The 24,228-nt window shown below is 31.7% G+C and overlaps 2 protein-coding genes across 3 annotated transcripts in view; one reads left to right on the top strand and one right to left on the bottom strand.

The window, feature by feature from the left end:
- LOC138932240 (EGFR adapter protein) overlaps positions 1–4,230 on the bottom strand; it is a 66,758-nt gene extending 62,528 nt beyond the window's left edge. The window contains exon 1 of one of the 2 annotated variants that reach the window (XM_070293869.1): positions 4,109–4,230. In XM_070293869.1, the coding sequence (XP_070149970.1) occupies positions 4,109–4,215 (107 nt within the window). In that variant the 5' untranslated portion in view covers positions 4,216–4,230. The remainder of the gene's footprint in view (positions 1–4,108) is intronic. The other variant, XM_070293872.1, reaches the window with a different exon arrangement.
- A 7,947-nt stretch (positions 4,231–12,177) lies between these two features.
- LOC138932280 (cadherin-23-like) lies at positions 12,178–23,003 on the top strand. Its single transcript, XM_070293953.1, has 24 exons — positions 12,178–12,398; positions 12,552–12,703; positions 13,503–13,883; positions 14,398–14,527; positions 14,908–15,275; positions 15,465–15,603; positions 15,817–16,072; positions 16,326–16,600; positions 16,694–17,019; positions 17,157–17,468; positions 17,545–17,818; positions 17,932–18,232; positions 18,456–18,651; positions 18,847–19,004; positions 19,140–19,321; positions 19,512–19,735; positions 19,830–20,018; positions 20,150–20,443; positions 20,546–20,785; positions 20,943–21,128; positions 21,349–21,485; positions 21,626–22,017; positions 22,331–22,595; positions 22,803–23,003. The coding sequence occupies exons 1-24, from the start codon at positions 12,197–12,199 to the stop codon at positions 22,912–22,914; spliced, it is 5,691 nt and encodes a 1,896-aa protein (XP_070150054.1). The 5' UTR covers positions 12,178–12,196; the 3' UTR covers positions 22,915–23,003.
- Positions 23,004–24,228: the final 1,225 nt, after the last annotated feature.

The following is a 24,228-nucleotide window of genomic DNA, read 5'->3' as shown; positions in this document are numbered from 1 at the left end:
TTCAGGATAAAACTTGAAGCGGAATATACGAAGAAATCTGTTCTTCTTTTTTTATCTTTTACTTTACACGTCACTGTGATGCATTTTCACTGCACTTTTATTTTACACCGTACGATACGAAAATTTTTCACTATCGCGTTATTTCTATCGTCACTTTTTGAAAAAAATCACGAACCATGCATCCAGGAAAAATTTCCGATATAATCCTTTTCAAGTTTAAAACGCGCAGCTTCACAATTTACCGACAAAAAAGATTCGTCGAACGTCGATAACATCAAGACATTTTTAACGTATTAAAACGAGTAAATATCAATTATAATTTGATTTAATTATTACAAAACTAAGTCCATATACTTGTCAAATTCAATGCCCTAAACAAAAATTAAATTTTTCAAATACGATTAAAATACGGCATTTCTCGTCAGTTGGAGAAAAAAGTAAAGACCAGTCGACCTTTGGATATTAATATGATAGTCGGGATGACATTTGCATCTGGAATTCCAACTGGTTTCTATCGTCAGCCAATTCGAACGCAAGTATGTGTGAAGAGACGAAAAAATAAATTTGTTCTGCGTTGCACTGGAGAACAGATTTATATTAAATTAATGGTAATCATATAATATTAATTTATTATTTAAAAGCAAAAAAGCAAAGTGTAAGAAAATCAGCATTATTTAACTGAATTATTTCTTAATATTTTTACTGAAAACTTGGCAGTTTTGATAACTAAAAATATTAAAAAGATATAATAATAATGATAAAACTTAACTAATGATAAAAATTTCTCCTGTAATCTCGTTTATTAAGCTCTTATATTAAAGAGAAAAATATAATGTAACATTTTTTTAAAAGAATACACTTTGCAGTTATAAAGAGAATGTTTATTGCCACAACGAATGTAAATAGAAATAAACATCGTTATTTTTAACTTTACTTCATTATTACACAAGCTAATCTTATATATTGTATGGTAAAAAAAATATCGTGTGTTAAATACCAAACATAATAAATTTTAACAAATGTAGACGTATTTAAAAAAATAACTGCACGGATTTTTTAGATTTGCGTCAGTTGCACGCAAGTGAACATTTACAATCCGACCATATTGATATAGAAAAAAATAACAAAATACAAAAAACAATTTCGTCAAATGCACATCTTTCTTTATAATACGATAGATTATTTCAATTTCCGAAAGGCGAATAAATTAAACATTTTTAATTACAAAGATTTGTTTGAATTATATAAGGTTAATATTACGAGCATACATCAATTTTAAAATATTTCTTTCAGATACTACTTGAGTAAAGTTACTTTGATTTTATGTATAGAACTTCGCGAGAACTGTTGCAACAACAAACTACCATTTTATTTGAGTGCTATGTCCTCGTACACTATCACACATGTCACAAACATTTTTCAACTCGATTGTAAAAACGAGTAATATTAAAAAATTCACTCAATATACGGAATTGCACGCGACACAATTTTTGAAAAATAAAAACGTGCAATAGACACTATCATTCATTGGACGATCCAATATTTCAAGGTCGAGAGGTCAATCCTTTCAAAATCACGATTCAATCTATAACAATCGTGTCATATTTCTGGGCCAACTATCGATAAATCACGGTAGCACATGCATCTGAAATGTCATCTCTTTCACCGCGCGATTGAATTGGCGAGTCGTTTGCCCGATAGACTTCATGACAAGGAATCCCCGATGGAAACGCATGAATTTAATTTGCGAGAGTAACGGTGCGCTGTTAACAATAATTAATTAATCGGAACGATTATCAGAGGCATAGCGATTTGCGCTATGACGACGACGAGTTTTTCACAATCACGCATTGTATTTTCATATCACCATATGATGCATTCACAGATGGACAGTCACTGCAGAAATATGCGTACACGATAAAATCATCATGGTCCGCGCGACGGAGACGATCATCGTTTGGAACGCGAGGAAGCCGAAGCACCGGTGAACGCGCGACTGGCCCGAAGGACCCGGTAAGAGGTCCCTTTACTGTACCGGGGCCCGATGATATGGCGAACGCACGGCGCGATCGCTAATGGCCAATGGCGCACGGATAAGAGGAAAGGATGTAGAGGATCCTAGGAAGGATCCCCGCGATGTGAAAAAAAAAAAGAGAAACTGGCCAGCTCGAGTGAGTACGAAGCCAAAGGATGAGAATAATGGAAAAGAAAGAGAGAAAAGGAGAGAAAGAGAAAGAGAGAAAGAGAGGAGAAAGAGAAAGGAAAAGAGGGGGTGGAGGCGAGTTTGGCAGAGGCCGGTCGAGCACCTGGGCGACATTACCTCCTCACATCTTCCGACTATTCCAGGCTTCTTCGTATTCCGATTCGCTCTCTCTTTCTCATTCTTATTTTATCAAATGTTTTATTGTACGCATCGAATATAATGTAATCTTGTTAGCGAGTCAAAAATATTCGATTTTTTCTCCTCTATTACATTGTAATTATTTCATTCACTCACTAATTAATGAAGCTACTTATTACCCTCAAGTCGCGTTTACTTAAATCTAAGGTATTTGTAATATGTGCCGTTCTCATCAATATTTTAATTAATAGATTGTTTAGTATTATCTTTTTATAATTACTTTATTAGCGCATAAACAAATTTTACCTATTTAAAATCGTTATTGAAACACGTTTCAGTAAAAGGGGGGAAGGACACTTGTGAAAACCTGTTGTTTAAACATATTTGTCAAATGGTATATGGCTTCCAAAATTTCAAACGGATTAACGTTGGAAGATTACGAATGACTTAAAAATTTTCTGTTTCATTTCAATAAACAGCGAAATTTTATTAGCTCTTTATTCATGCGCTTTTTTTTAAATATTCGATGATTACGATAAATCCCCTTAGATGAGAGATCTCTCCCCTCGCATTAGCGGATCGTACATTATATGTTTTATTTCAATTTTGATACAACATCCTGCACGAGGACGCGCCTTATTCCGTCACGGAAGATCAAGCGCGTTTCACGTTAATAGTGATCATTAAACGTAATAAACTAAGCAACGCTCTGTATAATTATTTCGTAACTTTTTGTATCTTCTGTTATTTTGGCACGTTTATCCACGGTGAGTTTACAGATGATCGCAAATTTCTTTAATATTTAATCGTTTATTTTTAAACGACTTGTCAGTTAAAAAGCAGATTACATGCATGATTAACAAATGCAGTTTGAATAAACTTCACACACCAATCATAAATATTACACAGGGTACATCTGAAATGATGCACTAAACTTTAGGAGCATATTCTAGAGGTCAAAATAAGACTTTTTTTCCTATGAACATGGGTCCGCAAATGAACCCTCTTTCGAGCTAGAGGCCCTTAAAGTTTGAGGAAGAAAATTAAAAATTGGCTGTATTTCAGAAAAAAAAAAAATGGTAGTAGGTTGAAATTTGGTATAGCCTAGTAAATTATGAAGTAAGGTAAGCCACTAAAATGAAAAAATAAAAACGTATATTATGAAAACATTAATTTGCCAAGCTCGGAGGGGGGTTCATTTGCGGACCCATGTTCATAAGAAAAAAAAGTCTTATTTTGAGAAAATACGCTCCTAAAGTTTAGTTTATCATTTCAGATACACCGTGTATATTATGATAAATTATATATATATATTCCTGCGTGAGAAGCGTAACATAAAAAATTTAAGAAATATATTGTGATGCGTGTTTCTAAACGCACAATCAGCTATTCAGTTTTTGATCTAAATCATTCACGATTATAAATATTTCTGTGAAATGAGATAGTTGTAACATGAGACGAAATACATCTATTAACAATAAAAGAGTTAAAGAGACCAAGATTTTGCTAACAAAATCTCCACACTATAAGATGATAAAATCATTGGAATAAATCCTTTGAAGTTCATGGTAAGAATACATACTTGCCACCTGTTATGTTTAGAGGTTTATATAGCTCTACTAAATTACTCTTGACTCTAAAAGATAGATTTTATCGTTGCAGCCTTATAGAAACTATTAAAGGAAAGAATTAAAAAACATGAGATATATATCGGAAAAAAATGATTGTACGTGTCCTGTCTTAGAGACACGGGTAACGAATCCGTACCTGGCGCCATGGTGTGTGCCATGGGACGTGTGTGGTTGCCGGTTGCACATCGGCCGATACCCAGTCTCCAGTCTGGCTGCAGCTGCGAACCGGTTATATACTTTCATCTGGCAGTCTTAGCACGGTCCCTAAAAGAGAATCCAATGACTATAGCTTGCGGTGCGCGAGACATGCGAGGAAAAGAGAAAGGAGAGAGAATGCTAGGGAAGGGGGTTAATGCCTGAACCAAGGCACGCTTATGCAGCGGAATAAAGGACGTCCAACTCTCTCTTCCCCCACTCTTTTATTCTTTTTTTTTAATATTTTAATTTCGCTACATTTCTTCCGATACACCGGTCTTTTGACAAGAAAAGAGAGAGAGAATTGCATACTTAACCGTGAGTGGACAATCGTTCGAAAAACACTACGCTCGAGCTATAGGATGATAATCCGAAGGTAATATTCGATGAGATCATATGACGATCAACTTTGGCCACAATGAAAAGCACATCCTGTTTGGCTGGTAATATATATCTATCGCATATTCGCAAGCTAATTCATCGTAGAGACTAAACAGATCAATAATTTTATAGAATGCCAGAAGCAATATTGAATTAAGAGCTATTTTTGAAAAAAAAATTAAGTATATTTTTTACAAATTAATTATGAAAAATTAAATTTGCCTCACCACACATGTTTTTTTGTAAAATTGAAGTAAATTAAAAAAATTGTGCTTATTGCGCCAAATTATGCTCAACATATTAAAAATATATGTGTTATTTATAGAAAAATAAAGATTTTTTACGGTGTTTGTATTATTTTCAAATTTAAATTTACTGCAATTATGCATTCTATATTATACCTTTCAAATATTATACGGTATAATATTTTACAGAATATTCAGTTCAATCTTCATCTCTCTCAAAATTTAACGATTTGCAATATACATCGATTTCAACTTTTAGAAATGTTAATTATAAATTTCGCGATCAAAAGAATGGCGATCGCTAAATCATATTGACTTTTTTTTGTTTTGTAAATTCTTGTCGCAAAGAAAAAAATAGAGAAAGCAGATTATTGAGTTGCAAAGAGTACATTAATAATTTATTTTCTGTCGCTTAAAAGAGCATACGATAGCAGTAATGGCATTGTACAAGGAAACATATAAAATAACTGTAGAAAAGAAGGAAGAATTGAGAAAAATTGATGCATACACTAAACCAGTTTTAACGAAGTTTTATTTTTATTTGAGCTATGATTCGTACAATGCCATTTTCCTTTTAATGAGTCCAGTATCAAATCACGCATAGCAACGATTAATGACATTTTGATATGAAAAAAGAAACAGAATTCGGAGAAAATCGGTAATGTTTCGAAGAGATAATTAAACTTTATATTAGAATCGTTGATCGTAAGAAGACTTACGACCGGTATACGTCAAAAGAAACTTGAATAGCGCGTCTGTGTATTCAATGTCTTACATCATCCTACGCGATGACATGCTCTTTCAGAATCATTGATATGTTGTCCCAATTTTATTCAAAGAATTTTTCACTCCTTGTCCACCATATAAGAGATATCAAGGTCTACTAGCTCGATTTCACGTTTGTAAAGAACATGTAGGCGATAGATTATCGTGAATAATTGGTACAAAAGGCCTTGAGACACGAATGATGATATTTAAGAAGAAATTTTCAAATTGGAAACACTTGAAACAAATTCGAAATGATTGCAAAAAAGTATAACTTGAAGATTTAAACGAATAAAAAAAAAACAATCACGCGCTAGATTTATGTCCTGATAATAATTTGCTTCATTAAAAAAAAATGATAGATTAATTGCAAATCTGTATTTTATGTTATTTTTTCTATATAAAAATTGTTTATTTTATGTATGCCATATTTGCATTATTTTTTATTTTAAGAGTATAATATTAGTTTTGATCTTATAAACTCTATTTTGATTGCTCGAAATTATCTTTATGTATCTTGTCAACGTTTTTAATAATCTTTCTTTAAACTTTATATTTCCATTTATTTTAAACTCTTATCTGGTTATATTTTTATTTTATAATATATTTCTATGTGTAAAAAATCTGACATTCAATGAAAGTAGAAATTAACTTGATCGGTTGGTCAGCTTCAAACAAACTTAACTCACAGTAGGTATAAGACGACTTTATAAAACCCGATAGACCAATACATTTTTCTGCATTTAAACACGTATCGTCTGTCACAAATCTCTATGGATGCGATACTATTTGTTGTTAATATCTCTTGCAGATAATGTAGGATTTTTACGATATTGATATTAGACAAATTAATTCAAAAATCAATCTTCTTCGTATTTTCATAGAATTTAGTTTTATAATGACTTATTATATATAATACATAATGCAAAAGCAAAATATTATTTGCGAATATACAATATCATTAGCTAAAATTATGTTAAAAAATGCATAAAACTAAATGAGATAGATGAAAACCATTTTCTCGTTTACATTCTTTCTTCACTCTCAGAAAGGATTTCTGATAACGAGACAAAAAATATTCTTGACATATTTAATCGTATCACAACCTTATGCAGTATAAATATAAAACAATTTTAAAATTAAATCAATAGTTTCTTTCCTTCTCTCTCGAATTAAATAAGATTGTCTTACTATCTTGAGACAAGAGTAACATATACAAATCTAAACTTATATATTCTTGCATTTAGAATAACTTGATGTTAGATCGCTACAAATTTCCATCTTCATCTTTGTGAGAAAATTAACGGGATAACACCAAGAGCATTTTATTCTAGATTTAAGAATTTTCCATTTAAGATTAAAATATTCCCTTTTCAATAATAAATATGATTGTCGCTATATCGATCCTATTTTATGATAGATTAAAGAGTAATAGCATTAGATCCGGAAATCTTTTCTGTGGGTGTTCTTTCTAGACATACCATATATTATTATTTTTTTTTTTTAGAATATATTATTAACTTTAGAATATTTTTAGGATCAATTCTTTTCAGATGCTGGTACTAATATTCTTACGATGCATAAATTGGTCTTTTTTATATTTTCCCACGATATACCATTTTGTGTATTCGTGTAATCATTTTTATATTTTCAATAAGTATCGTTGCTCCTAGATAACATTTCTACATATCTTTAAATCAGAATTTTTAATTCTTTTACTTTTCGCAAAATTCGTTATGCAACCGTGCGTTCTAAAGTTAATTCATCGCATTAATAAATATATTATCATGATTCGAACATTTGTATCTGAAGATGATTATTAACCATCACGCTGATAATCGCATACTACCGTTTCTTTCATCACGTCGATCGATGGTCCGTACACAGAGAAAGAGACGGTGTATGTGCTCCACACTATCCCCCTATAAAATATATCTTCCCCTACAGAGAGATGGCACAGGTGACCGGAGGTTGTGACTGGGGGGGAAAGCCCCCTCGTACACGCCTCGGGGAGCACGATGGGCTGAATTTAACTTGGAACAACCGTACGTTTTGTGGTGTTCTCTGTGCACGGTCAGTGCTCACGCTACAGAACGAATGCCAGGCAACGATGTGCGCTCTCTCGACGGGAACCACGCTGGCTTCCTTCGTACCTTCAGTTTACTATCGTAAGCTCACTCGGACAGGTGAGCGCCGCGTTCGCGGCCGATCGGGCAATGACACGATTCCATGAAAATTCGACAGACTCGATATACTTTAACTTTGCCATAATAAAAAAAAAATTAAATTTTATTTAATAAATTTATTATACCTGCATTTTAGATTCAAGAATGACAATAAATATTACGCGTAAATAGTGCCGCTACGATGTAAAAAGATCATCTCAAAAAAGATTTCATTCATTAAATTAAATCGTGCGATCTTTTTTCGTTTCTGATTTAACGACGGACTTTTAAGGATTCTGTTTTAAACTCGGAATATTTTAAATGTAGTGATTATCACATTATAAAAGAGGATTTTTTTATTTCTCGATAATTATAATGTCATATAAATAATTTAAAATATTAAATTATGGTGAAATTATCAATTTCGAGCGTTACGCAGTGAAATAATTATAGTAATATATGGTGTTAAAAGAAGTACCAATAACGATGTCACTCAATATTTACTGATAATTTAAAAAGTTGTGACGATAATGAATTGATTAACACTCAGCCTAATTTGTAAAATATATAGTTTACTTGTACAGATGTATAAAGACATTTTCCGCGCTTATTAATTACGCTAACGTTAGCGCTGACAACGTGTTAAAGAGTTGTGGCAAAATGTGATTGTGTGAATAAACAGATTCATATATTTTCATACTAAATAAACTTCTGTTTTCCCCCGTTATAATATAATTGGGAAAGTAAAAAATTGGGTAAGTACAAAGCACTTTCAAACAAATATTTGATATTTCTCATTTGTAATCATAAATATTGATTCAAGCCTTTGTTCTGCTATAATTCGAAATTTTTGTACATTCTTATATATTAAATGTTTAAATTAACAACTTTTTTTTAGCTCGTTAATATTCCTTGTAATAATAAAATTTTATAAGCATGCGTAAGAGCAAAGATATAAGACAAAATACATAATTAATTTACATAATGACTTGGGAAATTTTATAATAGAAAAAAGTAATATCGATAAATAAAAATATTCGATAAGATATATTTGTAAATATGTTATATCGTTGCAAAATAAATACTCACACATCGCAAAAATAATAAATGTGTCTCTAAATTTGTCGATTACGCGATTATAAGATTTTATATAGAGTACGTATATGATTATCTATCTATTTTTATGTTTTAATCTAATCGTTCTTATCGCTATATTTTATTGGCCGTAGAGGCATGCAAAATTTTTTAGAAAGTTTCCGCAGAACTTTTAAAACATTGACAGACAGTACGTCTATCACAGTCGACATGCTAGTACGAATTATGTCGGTCTGGAATCTCACGAATCTGACATGCAATTAATGCTTATCTGGCACCATCGCTGAAGGTTTAATTTGCGGAATCAACGGTATCGTTAGCCAATCATCAATAACTGGCTTTGCAATCTATAAAGCACACGTTTCATATTTATTATTATATACAATCAATTTTCAACAAACTTCAATAAGGAGCGAAGGGATCTGTATGTGATTTAATTAAGAACTAAGAAAATCATTCTACTTCAATTACGCTGTATAAAATCTATACTCACAATCAGATGAAAATGATATTTATTTCTACCATAAAATTTTATTTTCTAAAAGTTTTAAGTAAAAATGAATAAAAGTAGAAATTCAATAATATATGATATATATATATACTTGTACAGATAAATTTAAATAAATAAAATATTATTGCATATACATTATGTATCTAAATATAATTCATACATTTTCAGCATGTAATTTCACTTTTACATACTATGCCTTCCGTTTATTACGGAATTAAAATTAAACGTTGAAGCAGCTAATTACTGATCCGATCGGCGATTGTTAGCACTGACCCAAATTTCTTTATGACGACATATTAATCATTAAACGGGGAATGTTTATGACGCAAGAATGCAATCGCGCTTTAACTCACAATCAGCTATATACATCCTCTTATAGTGTTATGAAATCATATTATCTCTTCTCCTTAGATAATCATACAATGCCATTGTATTACATCGTGATTATTCCTGCGATGAAATAAGACGCCGCTAATTTCATTCCCACGAGTAATGTCTCGTTGTGCCACAGTGTGAAAAGGAAATTCATTTGACTTATATGTATTTATTCCGTTCGCGGTAGCATCTGTTTACTGTCGTAACGCCAGATGTAACCGCAGAATAATAAAAAGACCCGGAATTGGCGAACTATTAGCAAACAACCACAAACTCACTAACAGTTTCAAAGTGTTTCGTAGATTAATTTTTACTCCATTTAGATAATACTAAATCAAATAATTAAAAAAAAATAACATTTTTAGATTATTATTATTTTTTTAAATTAATATATTACATTTAAATTTAAATTATATTTTAATGACAAAAAATAAAAGTTTTTTGTGGGATTTATTTGGAAAAATTTTTGAGTGTCTTTCTTGTATATTTCAATTCTAAAGTGTAATTGTGAAAAAGAAACACGTATCAATATCAGCCAGCATAACCACATGTGTCGAACAGATCTTTTATACTGTTCATGGTGTGGGGGAGCTCGTCACGCAAGCAAATTCTGTATGGGGTTGGCTGGGCAACAGACAGTATTATGGGCGTATGTCAATATCCTGGACGGTGTTATCATTCGGAAGCATGCATGGCAGGTGTAGGAAATGACGTCATATATCTTGGTGCAGCCCCCACTGGAAATGCGACTTTACTGACCCTTTATTCAAACCAGCGTGACACAGAGAAAACTTCCTTTATGTATATACACGCTTCTCTTTTTACGCGGCAAAGGCTCATGTGCTCTACCTCTGTACGAATAGTTTGCGTTGAAAGTAAAAATTGACACGGTGGTTGAATAATAAAATTATCCTATTTAAAGCGTATATTATTGATCAATCTTCTCGATATGAAGGACTTTGCGATATGAAGGTGAATGCAGTTGTTATAAAGAGTCGGTTTTCGAAGAAAATCTCAGTCACGCGATCTTCATGTATACATTCAAATATTACACTTTTAAATAGATAAAAAACAAGATAAACCAATATATGCAATTAATTGCGTTTAATAGGATTGAGTAAGAAAATATCTTTGTGTAACTAATGTAATAACGTGATGTTTTAACGTGACCGTAATTAAAAAAAAAAAAAAAAAAAAAAGTTTGGAGTCAGACGATTGTATTACCGCAGATAAACGTCATGTTACTCGGTTTAATTTTTATCAATACTCGTCAGAATAAGAAGAAATTTATTTCCTGTGTAGAAGCAACGGTCTTTATTCGTTGAAAATCAGATAGCGCACGTACATCATGCACATTTGAATACACGAGTATCCGCACATCGAGAAGCTTCGCACTAGCCTGTTATTTAGTAGAATCTTAAAAGTCAAGAGCGTGGCCGATACACTCTGTTGGCAAGAAGAGCACCGTTCGGTGTGCTCGCTCAGTGTTCCTTAAGTGTCAAACTATCTTAAAGGAGATTCCTTACACACGAACACGGGTCAGTGCAAACATTTCTTCCGCGTATCTAAAATTTGGATAAATTAAAATCCGCTTAAAATTAAAAAATTAATTTTTTTCGTTCATGAATATTCTGTTGATGATTAGTTTGCTAAATGTCCTTCATCAATAATGGTTTTATAAGCTCGATTAAACTTTACAACAGCCCTCTCTTTTTTTTTTTCCAAAAATTGCTTTATTTTTTAATTATAACATTCTTCCTTTCAAGAATGCAATATTACATCATCACCTCGTTAGCTATGTAAAATCTTAAGAGGACTGTGCTATTAAGTATACATTACGTAATAGATAGGGAAGATCTCTAATTGGAATAAATTATTTCGTTAATTATATTATCGTATATCGCAGTTTAAGAACTGTGAGAAAATCATCATTTCTTCCGGTAAGCTTTCACTCCAGTTTAATCTCCGTGATCGTTTGCGACGAGATACTCTTGACATTGCATCAAGACGACGTTTTACCGAGGAGAAAGCAACCAGTCAGCGTGAATATCGGTTTATCAAACTAAATGCAGCAAATAAATAGGCTACATACGTGCAAATAAAATATGTCCAAGTCTTTACGAAACGTATATTAAAGAAAATATGCAATAAATATGCAAAAGAAATGTGCGATATAATATATAATATATATATACAATATAATTCTTGGAGAAATTATGCCATTTGTATTTTAATTATGTATCAACGATAACATATTACATTTTCGTTCTACTTTGCCATTTTTTTAAAAACGATCTAATATAATTCTTAATCACTTATACAAAATATATATTTTATTTTTAAATATCATTCACTTATAGCGATATATTTGTTTTAATAAATTGTATTTATTAAAACAAAATTTATGCATTGATTTCAGAGTATCAAGAATTGATTTAATCGGAATATTCTGCGAGGAAGATCATGTCGATTACAAATCTCATTCGATCAAGATGACGTCGAATAAGCAAACGACATCAACTTCCTGGCTATTGCGATCGTGTAAAAGAAGCCGCTTTAAAATAGAATTAATATATTTTATATTCGGATATTTGTTAACGCATTGCTCGGCCAGAAACAATCCTCCTAGATTCCTCATAGATGGACAAACAGAAATCGTTCTCAGACTAAAGGAAGGGCCTGAAACGCCAATTGGTAAAGATTATAAACGTTTATTTTTAAACTACCATCACTATATCATTTGACAATAATACATTTCTTCAAAACACTTCTTTAAGAATGTCACACTTTTTTTACTTATATTACATATAAATAATATATTTTTAAATAAAGGAAAATTTTTTGCAGGCAGCTTAATTTACAGGCTCAAAGGCATTGATATAGATGGTGATATCTTGACTTTCGGCATTCGAGAACAGCCTGGTAGTGATGTGATTCGAATCGAAAACTTTGGCCTAACTGAAGCCAACATTTATTTAAATAAATTGCTGGATAGAGAGGTAATTCCCCAAATTTATATTATAATTTAATATATTTCTAATATTTAAAGGATCTAAAATCATATCTGCTAAGATTGTGGGTTAAACATCTGTCTCATGCATTTAGCCAATAAAATATTTTTGTTGAAGTTATTTATCATATTATTTTATCACATCAAGAATTGTGAAACTAAAGTTCGAGCTCTAGAACAAATTGCCCATTTCAATAATGATCGCAAATTATATATTGTATTTTGTCAAATAAGATGTTAGAGCTCGATTAACCAACATGACTAAACAAGTAGAAATAATGCAGAAAGAAAGATACCGCAATAATTCTTACGTTGTATCAATATTATTTTTGTTTCGTACGGACGATTAACGAACTTTAACGTTTTTCCTTATGTGGATCATAATGGATAATACTGCTAGTCCGACAACATCGTAATCATTAAAGAGAAATTTAAGTATCAACGACACAGAGACAAACATAATTTCCGACCAATCTTCTTCACGAGGATTCACTTTACAAAGCTGTCATTTGTGACCATCATCGGTGCACGCGTGAAATAACGCGAGTCTGAAATTAACTTTCTATCGTCGATGATAGTGCTTAGTTATAGTATATATCGAGTTACAATTTCATCATCATGCGCGATAGTAGAATTTTTACAATCTACATCGATCGTACTTGATTTAAATTTTAGACGTATACTTTAGTTCTTACATTTTATTTTTCTTGAATATTGCAAAGCTCTTACGATAAATATTCCCAAATCTTCTTTATTTTTACATTTCATGCAAATTTATTCTCTGTCAGACGAGGGACGAATATGCCCTCGTGTTAACGCTGACGGATGGAAGATTGGGAGAGGGAAATTTTATCACGCAAAGTCTACTACTTCTGGTTGAGGACATAAACGATAATGTACCAGTTTTTCGTCCGCATCCAACCTCATTAACACTTCGGGAGGATTCACGCCCAAGTGTATTAACAACGGTGGAAGCTACTGATGCCGATTTAGGTGCTTATGGTCAAGTAGTATATTACCTTCAAGAATTGGATGGCGACAACAACGTTTTCAGCATATCGACTATTAATGGCAAAGGTGTTATACGCTTGGTGGGTTCTTTGGATTACGAACGAAAGTATCTGTACCAACTACGAATCTTGGCCGTAGACCGCGCAATAAATGAAAAGGTATTTTTATATAATTAAATGTATATATTATTTTTATTATAAATATCCTATTATTTGTGTTTCGACATATAAATACTGCGACGATGCAAGAATTTGATACTAAATTTATTTTATTTTTGTGGATATATCTCAAAATCCTATATGCATATGTACATATATTATTCGTTTTGAATGTAATACGTTTGTTGATCATTTTAAAAATTATAGGGGTATTATGTATGTGTAAAACACGGTATGTTGCGTAGGTATTGTTTTATATATATTACATATACACGTGGATATTCTGTAGATTAAACCCGTATGACCTATAATTACGGGATAGTTCAATGACTTTTTCCGGCAAAGTCAAGCGCAGTGAAGGATGAACAATACTAGACGCAATGATTATACCTTATCTACATAGGCATCGTTACAGTTATTTATTATAGCCATTTATTTGAAACAACTTCCTGTAAGATAGAGTTTATTTATACTTAATTATTTCAGGTAAATATTAAATATTTAATCATTTCAGGTAAATACAGGAACGACGGCGATTTTGATCAAGGTACAGGATGTAGAGGATCAGCCGCCAGAATTCATAGCCATGACGCCTGTCGCAAGAATCAGTGAAAATGTTAAGATCGGCACATCTGTTTTACAAGGTCAGCATTTCATTTCGTGATTAAGGCGATAAAATTATTATGCAATATTATGAAATAAAAAATTGTAAAACCATTTCCGATAAAGAAATTAAATTTTAATAAATTTTGATAAAGAAGATTTTAATTAAATGTGGAAACAGAATAAAAATATATAAATAAGGATTCAGTTTTTTTTTTTAAATCGACAATGCTGCTCAATTAAAATGAAACTAATAATAATGCTTTAATTATCAATTTTCATCGAAATAATTTGAAATCTTATTCAAACAATAACATTAAAGCATATATAATATATTTTATACAAAATATATTGCATGATACTTTGTATATCTAATATTTTGTGATTCTAATATATTGTATGACGATAAATCTCATTGCAGTTCGTGCAGTGGATGGTGATAAGGGGATAAATAACAAAGTGACGTATAGCATCACGAAGGGACCGAGATATTTATTTGATATTGATGCAACTTCCGGTCTCGTGTTTACTAGAGCACAATTAGACAGAGAAGCCGAAGAGAATAGCGATGGCACCTTTATCTTAGAAATCACGGTAAAAGAAGTATCGAAAATTAATCCACCGCCTTCAGTTAGTACCGAGGTGACCATTATTCTTACCGATGTAAATGATGAAACGCCAACATTTCGGAGTATGTTATATCATGCTGAAATAAACGAGAACGCGCCACAAAATACGCCCGTCAATTTTATAGGCAATGCTGTACCAGAAGTTTTCGATCATGACTTGGTAAGTTAAGAATTATGAGATTCGTCGTGATCTATAATTTTAATTTTTTCAGTGTTATAGTAAGTAAATATTCACACAGAAAATATTTAGCATTTTATAAAAATGCGTATCATGTATTATTTTGAGAAGTAATCTTTTTATTAAACTTTGGAGAAATGTTTTTTATTAATACAGTAAATTTTTTCTAAGGGTTCTAATGGCACGTTTCGAATATTTATCGAAGGCGACGATGGAATATTTGACGTGACACCTTTTCGTGGGATTAACGAGGCACCGTTTTTAATACGTGTTAAGAATTCGAGTAAACTAGATTTTGAAAAGATATCAGGTAAAGACGTAGTTTTATATTTTTTTCTTTCTTTCTTGAATAACTGAATATATTATTCCATCGAAATAAATATTGCAAAATTATTCTTAAAATTTTAACGTGTTATGTATCTATTATTTTACAAGCTAATGTGCATTATTAATCCAATAATATATTATATTTTATATATTAACAAATCTTATATAGAATATAAAATTTACGGATTTTTTATAGAGGTAAATTTTACACTCGTCGCGAAAGAAATCTCGCCGATTTCGCCGAAATACAGCGCGGTACCAGTTACTGTTTTTATAAAGGATCAAAATGACAATTATCCCGAATTCACGGAAAATGTCTATGAGATCTCAATACCGGAGAATTGTGTCAAGGGAACTACCGTGGCTTGGGTACAGGCTTTGGACGAGGATAGCGGTAACTTTGGAACGCATGGAATACGATATACGACTTTAGGCGGTAGCATTGCACATGCGTAAGAGATAATATTATTAATATAAGAAATAATAACTTGAAACTCTCTAATGCTTTTAAAATTGTATACATTATATCATAATTTTTTCACATATACAGATCTTTGTATTTACTATAAATTAGTGAAAAAAAAATATAAGAAAATTCTCTTGATGCTCAGTATAACTATATAAAGATATCTAATAATGAGACATTAACAAAAATGATAAAAAATCGCGAAAGCCAAGTCATTTATCTATTTTCACATATGACAGATTGGCAATGGATCCTCTCACCGGCGTGATAACGGTTAAACATCCCGGACTTAGTTTCGATCGCGAATTAGTAGCTCGACATTATCTCACAGTTGAAGCTCGAGATGATGTTGGAAAGGGGAATCGCAACGCTGCGCAATTGATAATCAATGTTGACGATGTTAATGACAATATGCCAATATTTTTACAAAATAAATACGAAGCTATATTATTGGAAAACGAGGATCACTTTGAATCGCCTCTGATCGTCGAAGCGTCTGACAACGATTTAAATGGTTAGATAACATTTATAATAAACGAAATGCAAAAATAATACATATGTATTTATATATTTTAAATGTATTTTACACTTTATGTATCCATAACAGGTACGCAAAACAGTGATATAACTTATGCATTGATACCGAGTGAATTCTCTCGAAATTTTACAATTGATCCAAAACGTGGCCTTGTGACACCCATCCGTCCCTTGGATTACGAAGCTTTGCCTATTAATCAGGGGCACAAAGAAAAGATTATACGTCCATTAAAATTGACGGTGAGAGCCAGAGATGCAGGCACGCCGAGTCTAGCTTCTGATGTGCCTCTGATTATTTATTTGAAAGATATTAATGATAACGCGCCAGTTTTCGAAAGAAGTTTATATAAAAGAAATATAGCTGAGGATTTACCGGGTGGCACGAGTGTTGTACAAGTATGTAATTAAATTGTAAGGCAAAATGAAAGATAAAGATTTTAGAATTTGTGCAAAAAATTAAAAATTAAAGAAACGATTTATTGATAATTAAAATCGATTAAATAAATATCAAGTAAATAATTATATTCGCATAGGTAAAGGCTTGGGACAAAGATTTGTCGTCGCCTAATAACAAGTTAGTTTACCGAATTCAAAGTGGTGCCGAAGACAAATTTGTTATTAGTCCCGAAACAGGCGTAATCAGAGTGGCACCGGGCTCGAATCTAGATCCAGATCTGACGTCACCGAAAACTACGACGTACAAATTGAATGTTATCGCCATCGATAGCGGTACGGAAATTCAACGAACGGCCGAGGTTCTCGTTAACATTACGATTTTGGATGTTAACAATAAACCGCCCGTTTTTATTGATCCTGGAACTGTCACTATCAGAGAAAACACTCAGGTGCGTAGTTAGACATAATATCATCGTATTTATAATGGCATCAATAAATGAATGAACGATCAAGTATTATATATAGGTCGGTGCGTACGTTCATCGCATAATGGCGCAAGATCCGGATGTAGCTCCTATTCTACGTTATCGCGTAGATCCTAACTCATCGGAGGCACGAAACGAGGAAGGTACTTTAATCAAGATACAGGAATATGACTATCTAGCAGCGCTGGAATTAAATGCATTGGATGGCCTGCTACGTATAGTAAGATTATTAGACAGAGAAAGGGTAGAAACCATTAGACTAGGGCTTGTGGTTGAGGATTTAGCTGCAATAAGAGGCTTGCAAACTGCATCCGGTTAGTTTCGAAAATACATTTTGCACTTTTCAAAAAAGAGGAGTTATAAAAATGCCTTCTTATATTTAATATAAAAGTAAAAATAATAATATTATGAAAATGTGTTTGTGCAGCCATGCTAAATGTGATTATCGAGGATGAAAACGACAACAATCCTAAATTCCGGAGACCATTTTACAGACGCTCCGTTACCGAGAATAGTAAAAATGGTATTAATATCGCGAATATCGTCGCGGACGATGCCGACAAAAATCGCAGCATTACCTATTCTCTGCAAGGACCGAAAGACATCACTGATCTCGTTCATCTAGATCCTGAAACCGGAGAGATGGTCGTTGCCAGCAAAATTGATAGAGAAATGTATTCATGGCTAAACTTAACCGTTAAAGCAACGGATTCTGGAATTCCACCTCGGTAAGAAAACTTTATGCGATTAAAAAAAATTATAATATAGATCATTAAATAATGAAAGACACGAGTAAATTTGTATGTTGGCAAGGTCTTTAATTTTCTTAATTTATTATATTCTTATATACACAAAATTTTCAAAGCATAATTATTTGCAATATTTGAATAATTAATAGTATTTCAACGTTAAATGTTTCTACGAATATTAAATTTTCATTAAATTTTGTAGATCAAGTTTGTCAGAAGTATACGTACAAGTGCTAGATGAGAATGACAATAATCCGTATTTCGTTTCGAATATCAGTAATGTAACAGTAATGGAAAATTCGAAAATTGGTACGGAAATCATTGTCATACAAGCCGCAGATTCCGATAGCGGAGATTATGGAAAAATTACCTATCTCTTAGATAGAATGTCATCCCAGGTATATAAATATTGTATAAACGATATAAAACTCGCATTTTACATTTACTTATAATTACGCAATATATATTTTCATCTCATGTTACATATTAAAGTTAATCTTATCGTTTACTTAAACACAATTCAATGTAAAATATAATTATATCGGTTTATATAGATATAGTTTATTATTATAGTCAAATATTATTTCAAATAGGGAACTTTCGCTATCCATCCAGAAACCGGTTCATTGACAGTGGCTGATGTTTTGGATTGGGAGACTAAACATAGTTATGTTCTGGTTATAGAGGCTTGGGATAATTATCAATTTGGTTATACTGCGGGGGAATCTCGAAATGCGTTCAAACAAATCCAGTATGTTCACGAAACTTCAAAACACAATTTTTTAATTTATTGATAAATTTGATAAGTACAATTTTTTCTAATTTAATTTTGAATTGTAAGTCATTTAAATAGTATTATCGTATAAAGCAAAGTATACTATTTTAGGGTTACAGTCATCGATATAAATGACAATGCTCCGAAGATGGATATACCTCAAGATTGCATTTCAATATCAGAATTTCATGACATACGTGATTTAGTTTACGTCATAAAAGCGAAGGATGCTGATGATCCGACAACGCCAAACGGACGCGTCATAATTAGAATCACTTCTGGTAATGAACAAGGTGCGCGAATTAAATTTTGATTAATCTTTAATTTATATTTCATTTGTCAGTATTATACATTACTAATGCAAATATGTCCTAGAAAATTTTTTTTTTGAAGAAATTTTCTGGGACAAGCTATATACCATATATATTTTTAATGTCATATATCATCAATTCCATATGATATTGATGAAATATTGTTCAGCAGGTTTATTCATATTGGAGCAAACTGATTATTGGACGGCAAAGATAAAAGCTGCGCGGCCCTTGAGAGGAAAATTCGGAAATTACACATTAAATATCGAAGCATACGATCTGGGAACACCGTCCAATAAAAATAACGAAATTTTGGAAATCTGCGTCACGGATTACAACGATAATCCACCTTTGTTCGTCAGTCCCCAACACAACACCACCATCCGAGTTCCAGAGGTTCGTATTTCTGATTCAAATCACATAATGTTATATTTTTAATTCGTATGAAACGATGTCAATGATTCATACTAATGTAACAAGACAATTTTAGAACATAACAATAGGAAGTTCGATTATTCGAATCGAAGCGAAAGATGCTGATATAGGATTAAATGGCGATGTACATTATCGTCTAAAGCAAGACCTTGCAGGACATTGGAGAACCTTTCACATTGATGAGAAAAGTGGTATAATATTCTTGAAGTCACCACTCGACAGAGAGACTCAGAAATTGTATGAGGTATGGAAAAATATAAAGAAAGATTTGAATTAAATTTTATTTTTTTTATTAATTAATTAATTTCTATTAAATTTTCGCGACGGAATAAAGTCTAGAATTAATATTAAATATGTGTCTCTCTTCTAATATAGATACGAATCGAAGCGTACGATTTGGGTACTCCAACGCCCTTAAGTTCAGATCTCGATTTAATTATTTACGTGCGTAATATCAACGATTTCGAGCCACAGTTTTTAGTCAACATTTTTCATATAAACTTTACGGAGGAACAATCTCCTGGATCGGAGATGGTATTACTTCCAGAAACGATTGATAGGGACGAAGTTGACGATTTGGACGATCCTCCCACGCAAGTTTGTTATTTCATAGTTTACGGGAATGAGGACGGACTGTTCGTTTTAGATATCTATAAACACGAGCTTGGTGTAAGTACTTTATTAAATAATTTATTGTTCAAATAAAAATTTTATTTATATTTTTCATCTGTTAATTATTTAAAAATATTTAATATAATTCATCGTTTTTAGACTGCTAAGATGCTGGACCGAGAACAGCAAGAAGAACATATATTGCTTGTTAAAGCAACGGAAGATTGCGAAACCGTTCCGGATAACGAAATAATGTTTGATGAAGCTGATGATACCTTATTACAAATCGTTATAAAGATTGACGATATTAATGACAATGCACCGCGATTTGTTAATAAAATTTTCACGGGTGGTGTCACTACCGAAGCTGACTTTGGCACACAATTTATGCATGTAAAGGTAATTTTGTCATGTCTTATTTGCGTTGCATATTTTAACGTCAATTAATAGCAGATAGCCTTTAAATTTTAAATGTAAGATTAAATTAGTCATTTAATTTTAAAATATATTTATACATCTAATATAATTAATTTTAATGCATGAACATATATTACAGGCAATTGATTTGGATGCTGGTGACAATGCTATACTCAGTTATTATCAAGTAGGAAAAATTCACATGACATTAACTGAAGGTTTCGAAGATATGCAATTACAACCTTTTCTTGTAAATAAGGATACTGGAGCAGTAAGCCTGAATTTCGATCCTCAACGTGGGATGAAGGGTTATTTTGATTTTATGGTATATCTATCCTATCAATATATATCTCATTTTTATCCTAACAAAATTTAGTACAAGAAACTATATTGCAGTTTTGATTTACTTTTGAAATCGTCATCTTTTACTTATTATTGTCTCAGTGTAAATGGAAATTCTATTATAAATTTATACTATAAGTTATCTCATATATATACATATAAGAAAATAAATAAAGTATTATTCGTACATAATATAAATATAGATACTCGTTAATGACACCTATGGCTTACAAGATACTGCGAGGGTTTTCATATATTTATTGCGGGAGGATCAACGAGTTCGTTTCGTTCTTCGTCAACATCCGCCAGAAGTTAGAAGTCGAATCGAGACATTCCGAGAGTAAGCACGATATATTCCGCATATTTTACGCCATGATGTCAAGCCGAAAATTAAAAATTTTTATTAATGAATAGGCAAAAAAGAGCGATATTGTAAAACATTATATAAATAAAAAATATCTACATTTTTCGCATTTACAGAATTTTAGGTAATGTCACTAGCGCTATTATTAATGTTGACGAATACAAAGTGCACGAAAATCAAGACGGTTCTGTAGATAGAACAAAAACAGACTTATACTTGCACCTCGTGAATCGTCGAGACAATTCGATCCTCGAGGTATCCGAGGTTCTCGAGTTGGTTGACAGAAATATTGAGAAACTTGACAATTTATTCAAGGAGTTCAATGTCCTCGACACGCAGCCGGCAAAGTCTCAACCGATCGTTCAGTACGAACAAGCAGGAACGACTTTCTGGCTTCTCACATTGACCCTGTTCCTAGGAGCTCTATTGATTCTATGTGTCGTTTTATGTTTATCTCAAAGAGCGTCTTTCCGAAGGCAATTAAAAGCGGCGAACGCATCACCATTCGGTAATTTGAAATGCAAATAATTATTTCCATCAATCTATGCCATCTTTTTGTTGGAATCTTTGTGAAATTAAAATATATATTACTTTCCAAATATCGATATAATTGATAGAATTCTGAATTCTTTCCCAAAAAGTGTCTAGTTTCTGATATATGTACAATATTTCGAAGAAATTTTAGCAATTAAATGTACCTAAAATATAATTTCCGTATAATTTATTCCATATATTTCCGTATAATTTCGTATAATATCTCCGTATAATTTATATTTCAATATTATATTATTAAAATATGTGTATTTTGATATCTTTTTAAGGTGCATCGGACTCGGAATTTATGCGAAGTCCTGGTCGTGTTCCGAACACGAATAAACATAGTGTGGAGGGATCAAATCCCATATGGATGCACGCTTACGAAAACGAGTGGTTTAAGAACGACGAATCGTTCAGCCATACATCCGAAAGAGATTCTCTCGACGAGAACGCTCTTAATAACGAAGAGATCATGAATGAAGCTAATACGAATCAAAGAGCCGAAGACAAACCATATTACGTAGAGCCAAGAGTTTCAACTATTTCTAGGTATAAAGTCATTCTCTCCTTTTATATTACTGCTTATTCATAATTATTAATTAAAATTAGTATAATTTCGTTAAATTAAAGTCCGAATGCAAGTTTTAAATATTTTATTTCATTTATGTGCGATGTGTGCAATATCGTTACATACAACACATATAATAGTACAGCATACGAATATATGTATAATTTATTTTTATTTTACTCTTACAGTGTTGAAAGTATGGACATCCAAAACGATTTTAGCAGAAATTCATCGATCTACACAGGACACAACGTAATTGTGAATCCTTTGGGAAAAAAGATAGAAACAACCGAATTGTAGGACATCGATTAATTTGATTAAGATGTAGAATAGAATAAATATAAATTATTTTGTAAATAATTAATGCTTAAACAGTCGTAAATAACTTCTCATTGGCTATCGCAACTTTAGATAATGTATTCGTAAATTATTTATTATACTTATATATAAGCGAACTTAATATATAAGAAGTAATAAATATTTAATTCATATGGTATGATATGTAAGAAAGATATTTTATTACTTTTATTACTAATGAATGCTAAGTTTTGATAAACAATTTAATTTATAATATGTTAATGTTAAACTCCACAGCGAGATCAAGTATCCGCACAACGATCTACTGTACAATAAATTTTTGTACATCTTTGTATTTTTTATAAGGAAGTAAATAATTTTTTTCAATAAATTCCCCATATTATTCAAATTTCTCCCTGTTAAAAATCTTCTCTGCTTAAAAAAGATATAAAATTGGAGGGAAAGGTATTGACAGAAAAATACAGAGTTAATCGCGCCCGTATCATATTTGTGGCATCTGATAGCATAGTTCATATACGACAAAAAATGAGCGACTCTCAAAAATGATTGAGATTGTTTTATACGTAGCAGGTCACGGGTTGAAAAGTTAGGTAGCCGAGGAAACGGTTACCTATTCTCTTATCGTCTTCCTGAACGTCGGGATTGCGTGCAACCTCATGCTAATACAAGGTGGCTATATAACTGACTGGTCAGTGGTTGACCTCACCATAGTTACAAACCCTCGACAGGGCGTTACAGCGTCTTTTATACTTTCCATATATATCCGCAATTATGACATATATTCGGTAATAATAAAAATTATCCTTCCTCAATAATATTTTTAAAATACAAAAAAGGAAGGCATTTTTTAAATTCTTAAAATGCGAGAACCTTGTAACTACATTTATTTAATCAAAATTTTCCCCGTTTTTTAATAATAATTCTTTAATAAAACAATAATGATAAAATATTAAAAATTATAATTTGAATACTTATAGCTTTAGTTTAAGCACTTAGGTACTTAGTACTGTTCTATATGTATCTTAAATGTCATTATTATTGTTTGAATTATTAAAATAAGGCGCGTTAGTTTATAACTGTGGCTTTCAGAAATTAGGTTTGTAATATTTATCAGTATTCTTTTATCAATAAACACGCAAACTAGCATTTAGAAATTCTCTTTAGGGGATCGCAATTAAATGCTACTATTTGACTTATCGAGATACTTAATTATCCGAGTTGTAAATTACTCTTTTTTTTACTTATATCTTATATTAAGAACAGACTTTTTAATATAGACGTACAATTTATATAATA

Source organism: Polyergus mexicanus, unplaced genomic scaffold, assembly GCF_030449975.1.
Source record: "Polyergus mexicanus isolate NDT 795.1 unplaced genomic scaffold, iyPolMexi1.0 SCAF_4, whole genome shotgun sequence".
In the NCBI taxonomy this organism is placed as follows: Eukaryota; Metazoa; Arthropoda; class Insecta; order Hymenoptera; family Formicidae; genus Polyergus; species Polyergus mexicanus.
The sequence above is the reverse complement of the archived record's forward strand: the minus strand, read 5'-3'. Positions and strand labels throughout refer to the sequence as shown.